Consider the following 19,942-nt stretch of genomic DNA (forward strand, 5'->3'; position numbering starts at 1 on the left):
TGTTCATACTTAGTGGACTTGCAATTGTTGTGGCTTATGTTCATTGCTGTTCATAGGGTTTTCTCGTGATTTAGTATGATTTCTTTTTCCATTTACTTGATCTACACATTTAATTTTAGGGTTTCTAAGGTTTGCTTATGATAGTGCATTATTTATTCGATATGTCATTAAACACCCGATTATTATGTACTTAATAATTCACAGGAGTATTCTGATGACATGGACGACAACAAGGAGCGCAGGGACCAGAAGAGCCGCTACGTTCTGAAGCGGCTGAATGGTGGTGAAATTCGTTTCCGCATGTGCGGGGAGCTATTTTGCCCATTCTGTGGCAAAATCCTCCAGAAGGACATCCGCAGCCTGATCTAGCACCGGGTGTAGGCCTAAGTACATCGGGGAAGCACCGCCCTGCAACCAAGGCCAAGCACGCAGCATATGGCCTCTTCCTTCAGAATTACGTCTTGCCTGGCTTGTTCCCGGTCAACGCCCCTGCTGCTGGCCCTCATGCTCCTGGTCCTGTTTAATGTTCATGTGTGTAATCTTATGGGATTATTCCCTTTGGAAGTTTAGCATTAAACTCTACTAGTACAACCGTGGTGGTGTTGTGATGTTGTACTCTTGTGATGCATTTGTGATGTAGTAGTACTTTTTTTTGAACTGGTATAGTACTATCTAAGAAAAGTACTCCCTCCGATTCACATTCATTTTACACCCAAGAAATATGGATCGGGGTGAGGGAGAAAATTAAACATGGCATCTCATGCATGAAGCTTGACATATCGATCAGGTTGGCTAGAATGGCAATACAATGCTGCTCATTAGGCAAATGCATGCCATGTAAACAAGTCTATACTGACATAAAAAAAAGGACGACATTGGGGATGAGAGTCAATTGGGGCATCTACAATACAGAAAATCTTGCTCGTAGCTGATTTTGGCTAAGAGGGTTTTACTCACATTACATGTGCCACTTTCCTTGTTTGCAAAACAAGTTCCAATAAAGGAAGAGGAAAGAAGAGGACATTCTGGGCGAGATTGAACACCTATTTATGTGTTAAACTGAGGCCTCGTTTAGCTGAGGATTTCGACTTAGGCCTAACAGCTCAGCACACCCACAAATAAATCTCCTTGCGCGCACCACTGTCAGCAAAAATAACTAAATTAGCACGCAAGATTAAGAACGAAGTGAATTTAAGTCACTTGGTTAGCTTTTCAAGCAATATATTCAGAGAAAGAGCACACATGTTCGGCTCGAAATAATCGTAAGAGAAGAACAATAAATCTAAGGCACCCCACTTCATCAGCAGAAGGGGCGCGACAACGCATGGATTCATACCTTGAGTCGACGCTGGCTCGTAGAAGGGTGGCGTCTCCACCTCGGTATCACATGTGACTGCTTCTCAGCGGGCGGTGCGCCGCGCCATGTAGAAGATCTATCAAAAGAAGAGAGCCCGATGACACTACCGACGCCTCAACCTTGATAGCACCGGCCTGTTGCTCCGCACCGAGATGCGCCACATGCAAGATTTAGCGGATGCGCCAATTTTAGATATATGTCATGATCGTTGTAACAAATTTCAACGTGATGATGATTTGATCCTGCACTCGGCCTTGAACCTAAGTACTAGTACAGTCTCACAATTTTTATTATCATTATACTTTGCGAGATTTAGCGGATGCGCCAAATTCAGGGATAGATCATGATCATGGTAACACAATTTTCAATGTAATGATGATTTGATGTTGCACTCGACCTTGAACGTAAGTACTAGTACGGTCTCACAATTTTGTATCATTATACTTTGCAAGTTTTAGCGGATGCGCCCATTTTCAGAGGTAGATCATGATCATGGTAACAAATTTTCAACGTGATGATGATTTGATGTTGCACTCGGGCTTGAACAGAAGTACTACTACTATCTCACAAATTCTTTATCATTATACTTTGCAAGATTTAGCGGATGCGCCAAATTCAGAGATATATCATGATCATGGTAACAAATTTTCAAGATGATTTGATGTTGCACTCGGGCTTGAATAGAAGTACTACTACTGTCTCACAAATTCTTTATCATTATACTTTGCAAGATTTAGCGGATGCGCCAATTTCAGAGATAGATCATGATCATGGTAACAAATTTTCAACGTGATGATGATTTGATGTTGCACTCGACCTAGAAGAGAAGTACTAGTACGGTCTCACAATTCTTTTTATCATTATACTTTGCAAGATCTAGCGGATGTGCTAATTTCAGAGATAGATCAAGATCATGGTAGTGACCGATATTCAAGGTGATGATGATTTGATTTTGCACTCGACCTTAAACAGAGGTACTAGTACGGTCTCACAATTTTTATCATTATACTTGGACCGTAGCCAAATTCAAAATCTCATAGCGGCAAAACTTCCCACCCACAAAATACAAAAATTTCATATGCTTCCAAATTCCCATTCTACCCCTGTGGAGATGACAGCAAAGTCGGTTGGTGGGGGGTCTGCCCGTCATTTTTTGGATCACCACCTCCCTAGCCCCGGAAACCCTCCCAAAAAAATACATTTCCTTCAGTCTCTCCTCTGAGACCACCCACCGGAACTTCTCAAGTCCCTCTCTCTCCCACCTCCACGACCACCGCACCGGAACATCCCCGCCGGACTTCCCTGCCCTACACGAGGCCTCGCGATCCTCGTCATCCGGCTGCCTGCCGGAGCCGCTTCATCGACGCTGTCATCAACCGGACCGGATCATCCCCGCCGAACCTCGAAACCATATACTCATCCAGCAGTCTACCGCAGTCGCTTTAGCTGCAGTATCGTCCACCCCACCGGAGCCGCTTCGCCGGATCCGTTGTCCACCGCATCGGATCTTGCTCACCGACACCGCTGTGCATGAACCGGATCTGCTTCACCGGCGCCGTGCATGATCCAAACTCTTCTACTGTCGCTTTTCTATTGCTGCCTGCAAGTTCTTGTTTAATCATGGGGGAACCTGTTTGTGCTAACGACGCGCCGTTACGTTTTTGCAGATGAGATGAGTAACCATGAAGTGTAATGGCCGTCTCTCCAACCCCAAGTAGCACATGTAGTGTACGGACTTCATCACCGGATCTATCAACCTCAGGAAGATTGATTCCCACAAAGTGCTTCTCCTAATGTAAGTCCCTTCACTCCCTTGTTTCAGCGCCATGTTCTGGGTTCAGATACTTGTTTGTCTGAAGCTCTTTGAGTTCATTCCTAGCAATGACCGTAACACCTTGCTATTTTCTAGTTCATTGCTAACTTTAAGCGATTGAACATTTTGGTTTGCATTCCCTGCTCTTTAGATGTACCCATCATAACTTCTATCTTGCTCAGTCGTTGTTACAAAAATTATAGGCTGCTACTATTTTGTTCATGCCAATCTTGTTCTCCCTGAACATGTTGGTTTGCATTCCCTGTACTACAGGTAATGCCATTGTTATTTCTATCTACTTCATCGTAGGCTAACAAAGTAACTCGCTCGCTATTAGTTCCTGCATGCTATCGCTCTGCCATCCTGCAGTACAAATTTATTTGAACTCGTCACAGCAGCTACTTCCATCATAATTTTGTCTGCCATCTGATTCTTCAAATGCTGCAATATTAACTTGTTTCTCTTAATTGGCATGGATCTCACATATAGAATGGTGAACATATTGGTGTGCATTCCCTCTTCTACAAGTTCACAAGTGATCCCACTATATTCCGTTTCTGGTCCATCCTAAGCCGTAGCATTAACTATCCTCTATGTGTTGCTCATTACAACTTTATATCCCGAAACAAAATGATTTGTTTCCCTTATCTAGAAGTTTATGAGTGATGCCATTATAACTCCTATCTGTTTTATTCGTAGCTATTATAGTAACATCTTGCTATTATTTAGTTCATGGCCAATTTTAAGTAATTGCACATGTTGGTTCGCATTCCCTGCTCTATAGATTTTGGCATCGTAACTTCTATATTTGGTTTACATTCCCTGCTCTGTAGATCTAGCCATCATAACTTTATCTTGCTCGGTCGTTGTTACAAAAATTATGGCCTGCTACTATGTTGTTTGTGCCAATTTTTTACTCCATGAACATGTTGGCTTGCATTCCCTGTACTACAAGTGATGCCATTGTTTTGTATCTAGTTCATTGTAAGCTAACAAAGTAAGGACTTAGTTTGGCATGCTATCACTCTGCTATCTAGACTTTAGTACAAATAAACTTGTCATACTACTAGATAATAATTTTGTGTGCCATCTTGTTCTTCAAAATCTGCATTATTGACTTGTTTCTCTGACTTGGCATGACGCTCACATATGGAATGCTGAACATATGGGTTTGCATTCCCTCTTATACAAGTTCACAGGTGATCCCACTATATTCTGTATCCGGTCCATCCTAAGATCCAGACATTAACTATCCTCTATGTGTTGCTCATTACAAGTTTATATCCCGAAACATCTTGATTTGCATCCCCTTCACTATAAGTTCGGGAGTATTATTTAGTTCACGGCCAATTTGAAGTAATTGCACTTGGCACATGTTGGTTCACATTCCCTCCTCTTTAGCTTTTGCCATCGTAACTTCTATTTTTGGTTTACATTCCCTGCTCTGTAGATCTAGCCATCATAACTTCATCTTACTCAGTCGTTGTTACAAAATTTATAGTCTGCTACTATGTTGTTCATGCCAATTTTGTACTCCTTGAACATGTTTGTTTGCATGGGACTCGACAGTAGTAAGTCTGCTGTTTCATCTTAACGTGCTCTGTTATATTGGCTGTTGGTATGCGGCATGCACTCTTTGTTTGCTTATTGTGCGCATTACAATGATCTTGTTATAACGACGAAATGATGAGTTCCAAATTCTTTGGCAAACAATATTGTAGTGTCTTTGCCTTTCCATTGTTGTTGTCTTAACTTGTAATGTCTTTGATTCAGATATAGGTGGTGCATGGACAACTTAAAAGATTGCCGAATCGCTTCATTGTATTGCTAGGTTTAATTACCATTCAATTTCTCTGGGTTCTGTAATATTTTTTCAAAGCCTTGCAGCTGATGTAATATTTAGTTAGTTTTTATAGTTCTTTCGCGCATTTTTTCTATGGTGCTTGTGGTAAGTGAGGCTATCCGACAGAAATCATGTGCTGCGTAAATATTCTTAGTATCTTTCTATGTTCTGCGCAATTTAAATCACAAATTCCCATCCCTTAAAAGGCCCAATTAAGCGAAATCAGATATGTGCCGGCCCACAAAATCATAAAGCGCCTATCATCCCGGCATATAAACAACAACTAAAAGGGTTGGCCCACTTACTTATTGGGCCAGCCCACTTGCTTTATGGTGTACCCCACCCACTAACTAGGCCGGCCCTGTAACAGAAATGTGGCCCCACGTGCTTATTGGGCCATCCCATTAGGTAACTGGGCCGGCCCGTTAGCAGGAAAGTGGGCCCCACAAGGTTATTGGGCCGGCCCGCTAACTCGTTGGGCCAGCCCACCTGCTTTACGGTGGACCCCACATACTAACTGGGCCGACCCGTTAGCACGATAGTGGCCCGCACAAGCTTATTAGGCCGGCCCACTAACTTGTTGGGCCAGCCCAATTGCTTTTATCGTGGACCCCACATACTAACTGGGCCGGCCCGTCAGCAGGAAAGTGGACCCCACATGTTTATTGGGCCGGCCCGCCAACCTGGTGGGCCAGCCCATTTGCATTGTGGTGGACCCCACCACTAAATGGGCCGGCCCGGTTACCCGAAAGTGGGTCCCACCTGCTTATTGGGCCGGCCCATTATCTTGTTGGGCCAGCCCACTTGCTGTATGGTGGACCCACATACTAAATGGGCCGGCCCTTTAACAGGAAGTGGGACCCACCTGTGTTTTTTGGACCGGCCCACTAGCTTGTTGGGCCAGCCCACTAGATCTATGGTGGACCCACTTACTAATGGGCCGGCCCGATAGCAGGAAAGTGGGACCCACATGCTAATTGGGCCGGCCCACTATCTTGTTGGGCCAACCCACTTGCTTTATGGTGGACCCCACTTGTCAAATGGGCCGACCCGATAACAGGAAAGTGGGCCCCACATGTCTAGTGGGCCGGCCCTTTTGCCTGTTGACCGGTCAAACGAGTGCATTCGGCCCGGCCCACATGCTTAGGGGGCCGGCCCATTTAAATTTTAACCAGTCAACCTTAGAGGTTAGGTCCGGCCCACGTAACTAATGGACCAGCCTAGCTATATAGTTGACCGGTCCAACTAAGTCAGCTGGCCCGGCCCGCAAACTAAACCGGCCGGCCCGCTGAAGACGTGGCAGGCCTCGTGTGGGCCTACCATCTACCACGGGGTTTCAGCCGGTTAACGGCGTTAACTGCCAGTTAACGGCGTCTGTCACGTGTCAGTTTGCATGTGTTATCACCAGAATTTGACCAAGTCAGGGGTGGGCCGCGATCAAGATGGACTTGAAGAATATACATGGAAGAAATATGGAAATCGGCCTTTTATACCAAGTTGGGCTTAATTGCCCGTTTATCTGTAACATATTAGATCGTATCTTAGTTTAGAAGTTAGAATCTTACGCGTGCACGGTTTGGTGCACGCCCACATTAGAAAGTCCGCTGGACTATAAATATGTACCTAGGGTTTATGGAATAAACAACAACCAACGTTCAACCACAAACAAATCTCGGCGCATCGCCAACTCCTTCGTCTCGAGGGTTTCTACCGGTAAGCATCATGCTGCCTAGATCGCATCTTGCGATTTAGGCAGCACAAGCCTGCCTACGTTGTTCATGCGTTGCTCGTACTGAAGCCTTTTTGATGGCGAGCAACGTAGTTATCTTAGACATGTTAGGGTTAGCATTGTTCTTCATGTTACATGCTTTTCGTAGTGCAACCCTTGCATGTCTAGCCGCCCTTACACCTATCTTAGGTGTAGGGGCGGCACCCCGCTTGATCATAGTTTAGTAGATCCGATCCGTTACGATTGCTCCTTGTTCTACAAGGATTAGTTTAATATCCGCAATAGTTAGGCCTTACAAAGGGGGGAGGATCAAGCGGCACGTAGGGTGTCGTTCGTTGGCCCTAAGCGGGATGTTCCGAGGATCAACCTCGTGTTGGTTTTTAGGCCTTGTTTAGGATCGGCTTACGATCACCGTGCGTGGCCGCGAGGCCCAACTCTGGAGTAGGACGATCCGATTATGCGGTGAGAACCCCACATCGTCGTAGATCTCATTAGCTTTACCTTGATCAAGCAGGACCACCATATATTCGGACACCTCGTCTGAATCATGGGTGGATCGGCTCTTTGAGCCGATTCACAGGATAACTCGAGAGCCGATCGAGGCTCGTATTTAACGTTTACGTGTGTGCCCCGCAGGAAACTAAGCGAGGCATCATCCACACCTTCCCGACCGGTATAGGTCGGTGGCACGCCCTTGTGATAAACATCGGTGCGTGCGACCAGGAGGCTTTGCGGGCCGTCGCTCAGAGGGACTAGGGCCAGCCGCAGCCCTAGTTGTTCCCGGCTCTACGGTGTTGCCCGTCTCTACCCGCCAGTGGGTTTCTGACGTCAACAGCATGACGTCAGGTTAGGCCCATAGGCGACGAAAAATGGCCCTTAGTGGACGATTTTGGGACGTTGTCTATCAGAACTTTTCTTATAGTGATTATTAGGCAGCACATGTGTTTGCCCGTCCAGTGAAACTCGGAGGAAGAGGGATCACACGGAAGGAGACGAAGGGAGAGAAGTGAGGGGGCCCTCTTATTTATGGTGTCTGACCTTTTTTGGGTCATGTTGACTGTTGTTCAGGGTTTGTCAGTGCGCAGGAGGTGCGAGTGAACGAGGCCGATAATGAGAGAGATGTTTTTTTTTGAGAGAGAGAGAGGGACAACCGAAGGATCCTGAAGGACTCAGACTTCCAATACGCACCAGAGCACAGTTTACAACAAGACACGGAATATACAGGAAATTACATCTAATCGCCATGGCCTCCGAGCTGAGCTAGAAACGCCCTGCCAAAACCGGCAGCCAGCGGAGGTGGATAAATGGAGAGAGAGGGAGAGAGAGAGAGGGGGAGTCTTGATGCGTCTTCTCTTGACAAAGATGATGGGAGTTTGCCTACCTACCGCACATAACTTGTGCTCACTGAAGTGTGGGACCTCACGCATGAGAACCACACGGAAGTGACAGACCTTTTGGTGTAATAACTCGGGTGATCATTATACTGTATTAGTAGAAAGTTTCCTATGGATTCAAGGGTAGGAAATCCAAGTTAACTCATTTACATGACATTATTTTTCCCATGAAGCCAAGTTAACTCATCTATCAATTGGTACATTTTGGTTATATTCAAAATTTTACTTGAAACTTGTTGGTCATGCCATTTTACTACTCGACTAACACTTTTTCCGCGCGTGAAGGGAGGGGGTGGGCATGATGCTACCATGAATTTGTGTGACCCCGAAAAACTAGAAAATAGGAGAGAGACATCCAAAGAAACACACTCATCCCCTACCCGCCCCCCCCACTAAATTTGAAATCAAGCCAAAGGTGGATCAAAAAAGGCAATCGGAAAGCATGGATTGTTCATCTTTTTCTATATAGTTAGGGTTAGGGTTTAGGGTTTATAGAGATGCACATATTTTCATTTCACATTTGTGATGTACAATAATACATAGGTAAGATACCAAGCATGACCTTTGTTAGAACAACCTTTAACGTGTTCTCTCACCTTTAGATTCAAATGGGCATAAACATTCAGAAAAAATCAAAAAAAATGAAAAACCAAAGCACATAGTCTTCTTATGTCATATAGTAAGAATTAAAGTTGATAAACAAGGTCTAGACATATTCAAACCAGACAAATCATGTATCTACACCTAACCCTAAACTTTGTCTTATGAAGTCAAGCATGAAGAGAAATGGTTTTGGGTTTCAAACATGGAAATTTCAAAAACCTCCCAAAAGCTTCATTTTAGATTGAATAAGAAGGATCCAGGCTTACCTTTTTATTTTCATGTTTTAAACTTGTTTAAATCTAGGTCAAACCTAGGATTTGACCAAGATTCAAATGGGCATACACTACTGCAGAATAGGCCTCTAGTGACAGGCATAAAAGGCATGTTAGTGACAGGCAAAGCGCCTGTCACTAATGACTAGTCACTGGTATCATGTTACTAGTGACCAGCAATGTGCATGTCACTAGTGTGTGCATACTAATGACAGGCAAAAAGAGATGCCTGTCACTAGTGTGTGCATACTAATGGAAGGCCGCCCATAAGGTTTGGTAGTGCATATCGACATAGTACGAAATTCCATTATAAAAAAAATGCTTTTTCACGAATATATCAGAAAGCAAAATAAGACATTATACAAAATAAAATGTATTTTCCACAAATATTTCAAATTGCACAACTGGATGTGTACCAATGATACATTCACATCACCCAATATGGCATAACATTTGCACAGAATTTACAATGTATCTCATCAAGCTATTCATGTACATGCTCTCCATGAACTCAATCTAATCAAGCTTTGGAATGCATCCGTTGCTATCCAAGGAAGAAATAGGGTTCAGAGGCTTGTCTTGGTGTTGATATCTTTTGTTCCTTGTTCATTCGATACAGATGGTTTGCTCAATATGGTAGGAGCTTGTCGAGCATAGCCTCGCACTCCCCGACAAGTTGGCATATCAGTGTTGAAGAAAGGTTGGAGCAGAGCATTTTGAATGAACGGGAGACGGATAAGGACCCCAATTCTCTTGTCATACATTCTGAGAATCTTGATCAAATCTGTAATAGCAAAATGGAACATCAACATCGTAGATAATGAAAAATAAAATGAAGTAATTGGAGCTCTATAATATCTTAGACAAGGTATAGCGACACATGAGCATACCTAGCCAGAACAGTAGAAGGAATTAATTGGGGATCCGTAATATATGCAACAATGCACCATTTTTCTATAAAGTACAGCAATGCACTTACAAACAAAGTGACCCCACAGAAGTTATGAAGTTACCACACAACACTGCCCTCTGTATGGATTTTTTCTAAAACATCTGCCCCTCTGTATGGACGGCCCAATCCACTAACGAAACTGCAGATACCAAGCAGACCTGGTTCGGAGCGAGCGACCAATGATGAAACTGGTACTGGGTATTGAAATGAAAACCCAAGAGGACACGATGCAGCTGCATCCTTGATTTTTTTTCTAAGAAAAATGCCGCTGGTAGCTAGGTAGCTTTGCTAGTCAGTTTTGGAGGGTCTTGTATCCTACCTAGTTTAGCACGTGTAATTTCTTTCCTTCCTCAATTCTTAGTGACCAGTTCAATAGCATGATTTCTTCACTAAAATTATATCGATATTCTAAGTTAGTCAACAAAAAGATTTGGTGTAGCTAAAAATGAAGTGCTGTTTTTTAGTTTGGCCCGCCCAGATATTTTGTAGCTCCACCACAGCCAGACAGTACACACTTTGGCCTATAAATTCAGAGATGCTCATTTAATTAAGTTTACTATGAAAAAATGGCATCAACTTGGTCATATGGTTCCGGCTCGAATTATTTACAGAGAAAGATAACTACTCTAGGCTACTACAATATAATGATTCTAGGCGACTACAGTAGATATAATAATGCAAACAAAGGTTATGTACAGAGAAAGATAACTACTCTAGGCTACTACAGTAGAATGGTTCTTACAACTTTTTTCAAAAGATATGCAGATATATTAGTCAGTGAATCAACACGTATTTATATGAAGGAACAAGTCAAGGAACATAATCGATCACCTTCCCAAACTTCTTCATGTGCTTAGCCTGCAGCGAGATGGCCACCGACAGGCTGCAGAGAAGCAGGTAATATGCATCATCGGTAAAAAAAAATTCAAACGCTTGTAGCACATATATAAAACCAGTAGAAAATGCCTAACCAGCAGCAGTTCGGAACAGCTGCCTCCATCGACTATTTCAGTGCTAGTCTAAACTACTTATAAAAGCAAGAACTTGGCAGAAACAATTGATCTCAGCCGTTAATTCTTTTGCATCAAACAGTCCGCACCGGCTACAGTGACGAGCACGTACAGAAAATTGTGGAAGAGTGTAGACGAGTAAGTCAGAAAGGTAACACCTTACAAGAAATTAGTCGTGCCTATTGGGACTTGCTTATGAGGATTACCATTTTTTACTTCGATATCAGGCATTAGATATTATTCAGCATTTAGCTGGGTGTCTTCACTCTGAAATTTAGTAGGATGGTTAGCTTTTATCACAGCGAACTGGTGCTTCATTGGTCTCTGGTTCTTTCTTGTTTAGAGTTTTTTCGATTCATGTTAGGAGTAGAAGACAATATATTGCAGATTGGTATACAGCAGGTCCATTGACACCTACATTTTGTAAACAAGCTGAAGTAGTTCTAGTGGGAATTTAACAGAATCAAAGGCTGGCCAGCTTGCAAAGATACAGACGCAGGATAGTTTGCATGTCGAGCACGTACAGAAAATTCAGTAAGAGCACCACGATAATAAAATTGCCCATTGATACCTACATAATTTCTTTCAAATTTAGTAAAATTTCTTGATTTCATGCGACAACTCAAAATACTTTTACATCTATTTGTGGTCACAGTTGTAGAAGTTCGATTGCAAGCATTCTAAATAATAACTAAAAGAGAATGTAAAGAGTATTAGACACTGAAGTTAGTCTCATTCAGTTATTCTTAAACATGTTTCTGCATAGACTACGGCATTCTACAACATACTGTAATGCAGACTGTATACGTAATCAGGTGAATAAACTATACACATATAAAAACTGTATACCGCCAAGCAGATCAAAATCCATGAACATCATCAAGAACTACTATGGGCTGACCATAAATAAGTCCATGAATAGTTTGGATATCAGGAACAAGATACATACAATATCATGAAAACAATAAACACAAAAAAGTTATAAAAAGAGGCTTCAACAAGCTGAAAGAGAGAGAGCCAACCATGAGAGTCTGACTGAGCAAAACATTTAACTCCGTCAACCGAGCACCCTTTGAAAAGTCCTGCATATGAAACAACGTGTAAAAAATATCAAACCCTTTACGTACAGATTGTCAGATACTACTTCCTGAACTTAATTGCAAGTGCAAGTCTGCAAGAACCATTATTTCATGTTTACTGAAACTTATTTATGCCTGCAAGGCTGCAACACTGACGGTGCCTAACATAACAAATGATAATCTAATAGAGCTTAGTAATAGCAACCTGCCAATCTCCTTGACAATAAGGACAATCACAAGATATAAATACCTGGTAGGTTTTACCGTGAGATCTTTGAGCAACATGAAGTGAACAGTATGTCCTTGCAAACTCAAATTTATCATGTCCAAGCAAATTGGGACAGAAAAACAAGGGAGAGTGTGATCACGAAAGATCGATATGACCAACACAATGAGATGTCATTCTGCATTCATTACCGTAACATATTTATCTGGTGATAGATGTCAAAAGGTCTGTTGTCACCTAGGAGAAAACACTGTAAGTTAAATCCCAAAAAAACAAACAAATATGGAGAGTCAACCTCAGACAAGCAGTCAGATATATTATGCGCAGGGTAAAAAGTATAAGAATGGAAAGCCACACATGGCACTTTTAACATCGCAATACAGATACTGAGCTTACACATAGAATATATAAATATCACATGTAACAACTGGTAACAAGAAAACAGTACAACTACGAACTACATCTTCAGGAAAATGGTAAAACTATAAATCTATTTGCATGTTCAAAGTTTTATATATCCATGAGTAAAATAGCACAACAGCACAAGGATCCCCGAGAGAAATTCAATGGGTATATTTAGAAGTTGCAACCTTGACAAAGAGGGCGTCCCAGAAAGCAACACGATGTGGTTGATACTGTGAGCTAGTTCCAGTACAGCGTTTGTCTGTCACAAGAGAGTTAAATTAAAATAAGGTGCCTGAAGGCTGATGGAATTGGTGCAGGGTCGGATACCTTCAGAGGTAGTGTGGCTTCGAGGAGCAGTGGTGCAGGGCGCTGACGTCCTCGATTCAGGCAGAGGCGTCCTCGCGTCGGGTGAACGGGCGGCGCGACATTGGAGATGCAGGGCGGCGTCCTAGGGCGGCGGTGTTGGGGATGAAAGGCCGCGCCTGGCTTAGCGCCGGTCGCGTAGGGGGAGGGCGTACATGCATCGGGCGGTGGCGCTGGAGTGGGCTGGCGGCGCGGCGGCATTGGAGGGTGCTGGCGGCGCTGCCTTCGGACGGGGCGTAGGGCGGATGCAGTTGGGGATTAGGAGGGCTCGCGGTAATGGGTACTCGAATTCTTTTGGCTAAGTCCCAGCTGCGGTTGGGGATCGTACATGGAGCTTGTCCATGCTCTGCTCGTTCCAGGATGCAGGGAAGAGGCCCAGCTAGCTAACATACAGAGAGTCATCCCATATAGAACGCGCGTGGGGCAGACCGGCCCAGAAATAAGAAGCAACGGATGGAGTCTAAAAAGCATTTCCGCTAGATTGATAGTGACATGCTCTTTTGTGGGCCTGTCACTAGCAAATTTTTAGTCCCAGCCCGCCTAAAAAAAAAAACTCAGTGACATCATTTTTTATACGCCTGTCACTGGTATTTTGTACTACTGACAGGCTTATATGTGCCTGTCACTGGTACACTTATTAGTGACAGGCATAATTTTGCTTGTCACTGATCACCTGGAGGCTATAAGCCTTTCTGCAGTAGTGATAAAAATTCAAAAAAAATCAAAAAAAATGAAAAACCAACGCACATATAGTCTACTTATGTCATATAGTAAGCATTCAAGTTGATAAACAAGCATGTCTAGACATATTCAAACCAGACAAATCATGTATCAAACCCCTAACCCTAAACTTTGTCTTATGAAGTCAAGCACGAAGAGAAGTGGTTTTGGGTGTCAAACATGGAAATTTCAAGAAGCCCCCAAAAGCTTCATTTTAGAGTGACTAAGAAGGATCCAGGCTTACCTTTTCATTTTCATGTTTTAAACTTGTTTAAATCCTGGTCAAAACTAGGATTTGACCAAGATTCAAATGGGCATAAAAAAATTAAAAAAGGCACATAGCCTTTTTATGTCATATAATGAGCATTCAAGTTGATAAACATGGTCTAGACATATTCAAACTAGAAAAATCATGTATCTACCCTGGCCCAAACCCTAAATTCTGTCTTATGAAGTCAAGCATGAAGATAAGTGGTTTTTGGTTTCAAACATGGAAATTTCAAAAACCTCCCAAAAACTTCATCTTAGAGTGACTAAGAAGGATCCATGCTTACCTTTTCATTTTCATGTTTTAAATTAACTTGTTTAAATCTTGGTCAAACCTAGGATTTGACCAAGATTTAAATGGGCATAAACATTCGGAAAAAAACAAAAATGAAAAACCAACGCACATATAGTCTTCTTATGTCATATAGTAAGCATTCAAGTTGATAAACAAGCATGTCTAGACATATTCAAACCGGACAAATCATGTATCTACCCCTAACCCTAAACTCTGTCTTATGAAGTCAAGCATGAAGAGAAGTCGTTTTGGGTTTCAAACATTGAGATTTCAAGAACCCCCCAAAAGCTTCATTTTAGAATGACTAAGAAGGATCCAGACTTACCTTTTCATTTTCATGTTTTAAACTTGTTTAAATCTTGGTCAAACCTAGGATATGACGAAGATTCAAATGGGCAGAAAAATTCAAAAAAAAATCAAAAACCAAATCACATAGCCTTCTTATGTCATATATAGTAAGCATTCAAGTTGATAAACAAGGTCTAGACATATTCAAAACAGATAAGAATGTATCTACCCCCTAACCCTTAACTCTGTCTTATGAAGTCAAGCACGAAGAAGTGGTTTTGGGTTTCAGACATGGAAATTTCAAAAACTTCCCAAAAGCTTAATTTTAGAGTGACTAAGAAGGATCAAAGCTTACCTTTTGATTTTCATACTTTAAATTAACTTGTTTTAATCTTGGTCAAACCTAGGATTTCACCAAGATTCAAATGGGCACAAACATTCAGAAAAAATCAAAAAAAAAAAGAAAAACCAAAGCACATAGTATTCTTATGTCATATAGTAAGAATTAAAGTTGATAAACAACCAGGCAAATCATGTATCTATATCTATACTTAATAATAAAGGGAGAAGCGTTTCCGTAGTTTCGTCCATCGGTTTGGTCGTCCATCATATGTTTCGTCCGTTCGTGGAAGCAGCAGTGTCCAACTCCAATCAAACACGAGCCTCTCCTCAATGCAATGCAGAGTCCTGCTCGGACAACTAATCAAATCAAGCGTGTCCTCAATGCAGATTGCAGAGCCCGGCTCTCGCACGCAATGACTTGATTATAGGAAGCCGAGAGCTCCAGTCGGGCTCTCACGGGCGCGAGATTTTCGTCAGGGCGAGGGCTACGCCGGCGAGATGTGCTACAAACAGCAGAAACAGCAGCCACATGTAGTGGTGCAAGACAGGACACAAGGGCTGCGGTGTTGAGGGACGGAACGATGGCCAGATGTGTAGTGCATTGAGCAGCACGCAGGGACGGCGGCCAGATGCAGTGTTGACGGACAGGTTGCCGATGAGATGCGGTGCAGACGTGCAGTAGGGTGGCGTGAGACTCCGGCGTCAGCAAGGTGGCACCAGATACCGGGGATTGCAGCGAGAGGTGAGCTTCGTGTGCCTTTTCACGAAGACAGAGAAAGTGATTTAACTTCTCCATGTTAATGGCTTGCAATGGGTCAATGGGAGATACGGCCATGGTGCATGTGGTGTGAGCGAATCAATTAAAGGAGGAATTTTGCTTCTTCACAAACAAGCTTCTACGTTAAGTAAGCACATGCATTATGCATATAGACTTGAGTAAGTAATCCCTTCTCGTTCATTGCAGCAGAAGTACGATTTTCAAATATTAAATTCTCCATGATCTAAAAATATTAAATAAAAATCAAATTTAAACTAAAACCCCGACATTTTTATGGATCGTAGGGAGTACTTTTTTATCCGTACAGTAAGAATTATTATTTTGTGTGTATTGTTGCTTTATATCAATATGATAGTTACACGGTTTTTTAAAGAAAAATATAGATCGATGAAATATGGTGTGCGAATTAAAGAGTCCATCAAAATCACCTAACAATTAACAAAAGCATATTCTCAAATATGCAATTTAGGTGATTTGAGATTTATGTGTTAGACACCAGAAAATTAACAAAAACATATTCTCTATGGTATTTGCATTCCCGTAAAATGATGTATTCGCTAAAAATCAATCCGCCGTAAGGCGCGGGCATATTTCCTATCTACACCTAATCCTAAACTTTGTCTTATGAAGTCAAGCATGAAGAGAAATGATTTTGGGTTTCAAACATGGAAATTTCAAAAACCTCCCAAAAGGTTCATTTTAGAGTGACTAAGAAGGACCCATGCTTACCTTTTCATTTTCATGTTTTAAGCTTGTTTAAATCTTGTTGAAACCAAGGATTTGACCAAGATTCAAATGGGCATAAAAATTCAAAAAAAATAAAAAAATGAAAAACCAAAGCACATGGCCTTCTTATGTCATATATATATATATAGTAAGCATTCAAGTTGATGAACAAGGTCTAGACATATTCAAAATAGAAAAAGCATGTATCTACCCCCTAACCCTTAATTTTGTCTTATGAAGTCAAGCATAAAGAGAAGTGGTTTTGGGTTTCAAACATGGAAATTTCAAAAACTTCCCAAAAGCTTAATTTTAGAGTGACTAAGAAGGATCCAAACATACCTTTTCATTTTCATGTTTATGCTTGTTTAAATCTTGGTCAAACATAGGATTTGACCAAGATTCAAATGGGCATAAACATTCAAAAAAATTAGAAAATAAAAAACTAACGCACATATAGTCTTCTTATGTCATATAGTAAGCATTCAAGTAGATAAACAAGCATGTCCAGACATATTCAAACCCGACAAATCATGTATCTACCCCCTAACCCTAAACTTTGTCTTATGAAGTCAAGCATGAAGAGAAATGGTTTTGGGTTTCAAACATGGAAATTTCAAGACCCCCCCCCCCCAAAGCTTCATTTTAGAGTGACTAAGAAGGATCCAGGCGGGGTCTAGTAACTGGCACCGGCTGGGGCGACACAACTATCGTAGAGCCGTATGGCGACTGGCGACATGCCGTAGCATGGCAATATGCCGATTTCTCTTTCCTCTGTTCCGTTCTACCAATTAATCTACATATCTGAAGCCTTTTGATTGTTCTCTCTCTGCACCACCTCTGTATCCACGATCTACTCTTTTACCCCACTAATCAATCCCCGTAGCTTCCTTTTTTCTTTCTCTAGTCTAGTCTAGTCTAAAATTCCCAAATCCCGCTACCTCTTGGAAGGAGATGATCTTCTAGCTCCGATCTCTTCTCTCTCGATTCTGGAAGTTCCCGCCTCGAATCAACCTCTCCAGGCCCTGCTGCTCCACATCTGGATCTTGTCAAGCCCTAGGCGCTGCTTCGACATCTCGTGGCTCAGCTGGAAGAATAAGGGGAGTGATTTTACTTCCCGAAGACATTACTCAGTCCAGTTGCCGATTCAGGATACCTTCTCTCGGAATCTTTTCTTTTGCAAGGAAAGAGTCGATAGTCCATACCTCAAATAAAGAATCTTGTTGGACAGTGGTGTTGGTGTCATAGACGCCATGAAAGCCCTTGGATGGAATTGCCAAGGTATGGTCAAGAACCTTGGTAGTGAGAAGATGACCCATCTTGCGAGGATGATCTACTCGACGAAACCTCAGGTCGTTTTTGTTTCTGAAATTAAATCTTTCAAGGTAAAATCTTCTGATCTAGTACTAGGTTTAATATGGCTGATGCTGTTGTTGTTCCCTCCCGTCGTCGCTCGGGTGGGTTATGGCTAATGTGGAATGACGATCTGCAGCTTCTTGTTCATAGTGCTAGCTTCCATGTAATCTTAACAATAGTTGTTAATACTACTACTAATCAAAAGTTTGGTCTTGTTTGTATCTATGGTGACCCTTACCATCACCAAAATAATATAATTTGGGATCAAGTGGCAGCTTTTGTGTATGACAACTACAATCTGCCCATGCTATGTATCGGGGATATGAATGAAATTCTGTATGATATGGACAAAAGTTCCCCTAATATAAACTGTGCTCGTATGAATGCTTTTTCATCTCTTGTGAAACATGGTGGTTTTTTTGATTTGGGTTTTAGTGGACCGGCTTATACTTGGACTAATAAGCGTTTTTCCTCTAAACCCATTTATGAGAGATTAGATAGATGCTTGGTTAATTCTGAGTGGTGTGTGTCTCATCCTGTTTCAAATGTTTATAACATGCCAATTATACATAAGCTAAGTGATCATGCTGCAATTTTATTATCAACGGATGGTCCTATTCGCCGTACTAAACGGTCTTTTAAATTTGAGAACTGGTGGCCTAAGGAGCAAGATTCCAAACTAATGCTCAAGCGGCTTGGATCACTACGACAAATAAATCTTTTTTGGCCAGAACTAATCATCTTGCAGGTGCCCTCAAAATTTGGTGTAAAAAGAAGAAACCATTGCAAGTGGAGCTCAACAACTTAGAGGAGCAGATAAAGCAAATTCAAATGCAGCCAGTGGAAAATCATAACCACTCGCTAGAAGCTTCACTAGTTACAAGGTATGAACAAACATTGACAAAACTCACCGATTCTTATGTCCAGAGAGCAAAAAAGCAGTGGGTTAAGGATGGGGACAGGAATACTATCTTTTTTCATCATGCCATTGTCAAACGAAGGACAAGAAATACTATTGCTTCCATTAAAGATGAATATGATGTTTTGCAATTCACGCCAGATCAGATTAGCAATACATTTGTCAATTATTTCAGATCCATATTTGCTTCTCCAAATGCTAATAATGGTAGGCCCCAAGGAAACCAGGATTACACATATTCAATACCAGATGAACATGAAATTTGGGAAACGCTCAAAGACATGAAGAGGAATGCTTCACCGGGGCCAGATGGATTCAATGTAGAGTTATACACTGCAACATGGGGATGGCTACGACAAGATGTTGTGCAATTGGTAAGAAACTTCTTTCAAACAGGTATTATGCCAGCCCATATTAATGACACTCACATTGCTTTAATCCCCAAAAAACTTGTTCCTCTAATTCCTGCAGATTATAGACCCATTAGTTTGTGCAACGTCATTTATAAGCTCATTGCTAAATGCCTAGCAAATAGAATTAAACCTCACTTGCCAGACTATATTCATCCTTCTCAGCAAGCTTTTATTGAGGGTAGACGCATCAGCAACAACATAATTATTGCTCAGAAAGTTACTCATTCTTTTGCCCTCAAATCCTGGAAGAATCAAGCTTTCATGCTTAAGATAGATCTTGCAAATCTTTCGATCGACTTGAATGGAATTTCATTGTTGCTGCCCTTAGACGTAAAGGAATGCATGCTCATTTCATAAATTTGGTCCACTCATGTGTTTCTTCGCCTACCTTTTCTGTTATCATTAACGGCCAGCCGTTTGCAAAATTCAGAGGCAACAGGGGTATCAGACAGGGATGTCCTCTGTCTCCTTATTTGTTTGTTCTTGCAATAAATGAATTGTCACTTGCACTTCAAGAAGCTATGTCAACTAACTCTCTTGCAGGAATAACTTTGGGGCCAAATTGCCCTCCAATCCATTCCCTTCTTTTTGCAGATGATCTTCTCGTATGTGGGCAGGCAACAGTGCAGGAAGCAACTCACATAAAGGCCATTCTACAAGATTTCTGCGTGAGATCAGGACAAACTCCCAATTGGTGAAAATCAGGAATCATTTTCAGCAAACAAACAACTCCAGCCAATATCCTTTTGATCCAACAGATTTTCCCGGTACCAAGTATTGATTCCAACTTTATCC

General features: G+C 41.9%; 1 protein-coding gene across 1 annotated transcript; it reads right to left on the bottom strand.

Annotated features, from left to right (window-relative positions):
* Window positions 1–10,804: 10,804 nt before the first annotated feature.
* On the bottom strand, window positions 10,805–13,247 carry LOC124672486. The gene is made up of 6 exons (XM_047208706.1): window positions 13,011–13,247; window positions 12,869–12,942; window positions 12,470–12,505; window positions 12,303–12,393; window positions 11,996–12,055; window positions 10,805–10,846 (listed from the first exon to the last, which is right to left on the bottom strand). Exons 1-6 carry the CDS (start codon window positions 13,245–13,247, stop codon window positions 10,817–10,819), a joined length of 528 nt encoding a protein of 175 aa, XP_047064662.1. The 3' UTR covers window positions 10,805–10,816.
* Between the last annotated feature and the right edge of the window lie 6,695 nt (window positions 13,248–19,942).

The sequence above is a fragment of the Lolium rigidum genome, chromosome 7, assembly GCF_022539505.1.
Source record: "Lolium rigidum isolate FL_2022 chromosome 7, APGP_CSIRO_Lrig_0.1, whole genome shotgun sequence".
In the NCBI taxonomy this organism is placed as follows: Eukaryota; Viridiplantae; Streptophyta; class Magnoliopsida; order Poales; family Poaceae; genus Lolium; species Lolium rigidum.

Coding starts and splice junctions, on each gene's coding strand:
- LOC124672486 (XM_047208706.1), bottom strand. CDS start 13,247: ATGCCGCCGCGCCGCCAGCCCACTCCAGCGCCACCGCCCGATGCATGT. Junction 12,943..13,010: donor AAGCCACACTACCTCTGAAG/GTATCCGACCCT, acceptor CTCTTGTGACAG/ACAAACGCTGTACTGGAACT. Junction 12,394..12,469: donor CACCAGATAAATATGTTACG/GTAATGAATGCA, acceptor CTTGTTTTTCTG/TCCCAATTTGCTTGGACATG.